Source organism: Dipodomys ordii, unplaced genomic scaffold, assembly GCF_000151885.1.
Source record: "Dipodomys ordii isolate 6190 unplaced genomic scaffold, Dord_2.0 Scaffold31, whole genome shotgun sequence".
NCBI classification, from domain to species: domain Eukaryota; kingdom Metazoa; phylum Chordata; class Mammalia; order Rodentia; family Heteromyidae; genus Dipodomys; species Dipodomys ordii.
This window is the reverse complement of record NW_012267247.1, coordinates 6,295,478-6,298,940: the sequence shown is the minus strand read 5'-3', so window position 1 is coordinate 6,298,940 and position 3,463 is coordinate 6,295,478. Positions and strand designations below refer to the sequence as shown.

Below are 3,463 nucleotides of genomic sequence, written 5' to 3'. Positions count from 1 at the left end.
GCCACTTCCGGCTTTTTTCTTTTTGCTTATGTGGTGCTGAGGAATCGAACCCAGGGCCTCGAGCATGCAAGGCAAGCGCTCTACCACTGAGCTACATTCCCAGCCCAACATGAGACTCTTATCTCCAATAAACCACCAGGAAACCAGAAGTGGTGCTGTGGATCAAGTGGTAGAGCACTTGCCTTGAGTTGAAGAGCTGAGGGACAGTGCCCAGGCCCAGCATTCAAGCCCCACAACCAACAAATAAAGTAAAATAAAAGGAAATGTATACCTTTCCCAGATGTAGTAGGGCCTGAGTGCTATAATCCTAAATATTTAGGAAGCTGAGATATGAGGATCATAGTTTGAAGCCAGCCAGGGGAAAGAAAACCAGTGAATCTCTTATGTCCAACTATCAAAAAACCCAGAAGTGAAGCTGTGGCTCAAGTAGTAGAGCACTAGATACAGGCTCTGGGAACAAGCACCAGGACCAGCATAATAAATAATACATACATACATACATACATAAACACAGAATAGCTTGACAACCGGCTACCAAACAAACGGTGACATCTCTTTAGGTTAGGTTAGGAAACAGTGCTGTAGTGAAAAAAGTGTCATCCTCAGCACTGGAGAAGTATGATTTGCAGTTCTGGCTGATATGTGGTAGTGTGTATCCCTGAGTAATCTCTGAGTCTCAGGTTCCTAATATGACAGTGAATATTAATAACCTGCTCCTCATTTCCATTCTTATATGATCCTAGACCATAAGCTCTTAGGACACGTAATTTGCAACTTTGTGGCCAGAGCTCAAAATAGCAACCTGAAACATAGCAGATATTTACTTACAATGACTGCTGAGCCCATGTGACTCCCTTTGAACTCCACATCTCCTGCATGGTCTCTCTATATTATCTCTCCAATAAACGGAACTCCTACTGGAAAGCCTTCCTCATTGATGTGGAGTTCCCCAATAACTTCCATTAAATGACCCCTGAAAAACCACAGGGTTGGAGACAGGCCTCAGAGTACTGGGGAGAATGGATTTCGACCATCTACTCAAATCTGCACTGTAGTAAGCAAAGTACAAGATTTTGTGCGCACACCCCTTGATAAATGCACTTTCTCTCGTTGTTTGTTTTGAGGTTTTCTGTTTGTTTTTGTTCCAGTACTGGGGTTTGAACTCAGGGTCGCGAGCTCAAACTCTTGCATAGCCTTTTCCACTCAAAGCTGGTGCTCTACCACTTGAGCCACACTGCGCCACACCTTCACTTCTGGCTTTTTGTTAGTTGGCGATAAGGCTCTTGGATTTGCCCAGGCTGGATTCGAACCTCGATCCTAAGATTTCAGCCTCCTGATTTACAGGCGTGAGCGACCAGCTCCCAGCAATAGGTGCACTTTAAATAGGCTGATTATCTTAACGGAAAAGCTACGAGCCTCGGGAGACTAGGTTATTAAGCAGAGAGCCTTACATAAGCTTTTGCATGTCTTTCTCAATAGACTGTAAGCTCCCCATGGGCAGAAGCGCGACAAACATTTGCAAAAGAACTTAAAGAACGAGTGCACATCGCTGGCACGGGCGGACTCGCTCAGAGACTACTCAATCCGTAACCAGGGGCCCACACGTCTCCCCTAGCTAAAAACACTGCGGTGCCACAGCAGAGTTCTCGGCCTACGTCCGACACCCCACGGCTGAGGTTCACGACACACCCGTTTCGTCCCCGCTCCGCCAGGTGCAGCTCAGCACCCTTCCCAGACTTGCGCGCCAGCCCTTGTCGGCCCAGGTCTGCACCTTCATCCCCAGGACATCTCGAAAGAAACGCGCCGTCTGGGAACGGTTCCCCACTTTGAATACGAAGTGCAGAGCTCGGCGAGCAGCCATGACTCCCACCGCTGAAGCGACCGACCTCGTACAACGCCGCCCCGCCCACAGGTGGCGCGACTGGCCGGTGACGTCAATAGTCGGCGACGGCGCGCCTCCTTGACGCGAGGAAGATGGCGGTGCTGGCCAAGAGCTCGAGATGTGTGTTGAGACCGTTGCTGCCTTTGGTTCAGATTTGGGACTTCGATGCGCGGCGCTGGGTCCGGGCACTTCGACGAAGTCCTGTGAAAGTAATGTTTCCATCAGGAGAGGTGTTGGAGCGGAGGCGTCTTCCCAGGAAACAGCCCCACGAGTTAGCGTCCGAGGCCAAGTCCCAGGGGCAGAAACCTAAACCATCGCCTCAGATGTCCTCATCCCAGACACCTCGTTCCTGGGAAGAGACAGGGCTGCGCTACGATAAGGCCTATCCCGGCGACAAGAGGCTGAGGTGATGTACCTGACGCTTGTCGACTGTTTTCATTCCCCCCCCCTCCCTACCTTCACTGCGGGCCTATAGCCCTCTCCCTTATAGAATGCTTCCAGTAGACACTCCGCAGGTTCTTGATGTTTCTGTTTTGTATAAGAATCCCCTTTAGAATTTCTGTCCCTGAGAAGTCTGAGCTAGCGGTGTCTCAATCATTGATATCGGTATTCACCCATCTTTTCTTCTTTTTTCCATTCACAGTAATGTGATGACAATAGTTAAGTCCAGACCATTTCGGGAAAAGCATGGCAAGATCCTGCTGGAAGGTCACAGGCTGATTGTCGATGCTCTCAAGGCTGGAGCTGTGCCCAGCGTTTTCTTTTTTAGCCGTCTGGAATACATCAAGGAGTTGCCAGTCGATAAGCTGAAGGGTGTCAGCCTCATTAAGGTGAAATTTGACGATATCAAGGATTGGTCCGATGTAGTAGCACCACAAGGAATAATGGGTCAGTGATTACATACTGTTGTCCATAGGTGTAGAAACCTAGAATTTGTTTTTCATACTTAAGATCAATCTCACAAACCCAGCTCAAAATATTACTGCCTAATCTAAGAAAACCTATGCATTTTAAGATACTTACAGTGGAGACTGAAGCCAATTTCTTACCATCTATAATGTGTCTCTCTCTAGTCTCTAGGAAGAGCCACACTTCTTCAGACTTTGTGTTCTTAGGAGATTTGTTCCAGCCTTTAATATCAGACTAAAAATTAAAGAACTTTTTGAAAAGTTTAGCTCTCCATTTTCACAAAACTTGTGTCAGTATGGTAATAACTGACCTTCCTTGAGACCATTATTTGAGAAGAAGGTATAAAGAGTGAGAACAAAGTTGGAACTTTTTTTCCCTGTTTAGACTAATGAATAGATAACTGTCTTCTAAGAGTTTTCTTTATCTGGTTGAATGAACTTAAGGTTTTATGTGACCACAGAGTCTGCTACAACTTAGGAAGCCTTTTATCCTCATCCTCTCTTTTTTAAGTTTTTTGTTTAAATAATGCTATTTCATCTTTTTTTTTGGGGGGGGGGCGGGAGGTCCGGTCGTGGACCTGAACTCTGGGTCTGGGTGCTGTCCCTCAGCTCTTCAGCTCAAGGCTAGCGCTCTACCACTTGAGCCACAGTGCCACTTCTGGCTTTTTTCTTT

General features: G+C 47.1%; 2 protein-coding genes across 2 annotated transcripts in view; one reads left to right on the top strand and one right to left on the bottom strand.

Annotated features, from left to right (window-relative positions):
* Glod4 (glyoxalase domain containing 4) overlaps positions 1–1,900 on the bottom strand; it is a 15,420-nt gene extending 13,520 nt beyond the window's left edge. Inside the window, exon 1 of the mRNA XM_013016302.1 lies at positions 1,683–1,900. Within this exon, the coding sequence (XP_012871756.1) occupies positions 1,683–1,861 (179 nt within the window). The 5' untranslated portion in view covers positions 1,862–1,900. The remainder of the gene's footprint in view (positions 1–1,682) is intronic.
* A 74-nt stretch (positions 1,901–1,974) lies between these two features.
* Positions 1,975–3,463, top strand: part of Rnmtl1 (RNA methyltransferase like 1) — a 10,670-nt gene continuing 9,181 nt past the window's right edge. The window contains exons 1-2 of the mRNA XM_013016385.1: positions 1,975–2,288; positions 2,526–2,770. Coding sequence (XP_012871839.1) covers positions 1,975–2,288; positions 2,526–2,770 — 559 coding nt within the window. The remainder of the gene's footprint in view (positions 2,289–2,525; positions 2,771–3,463) is intronic.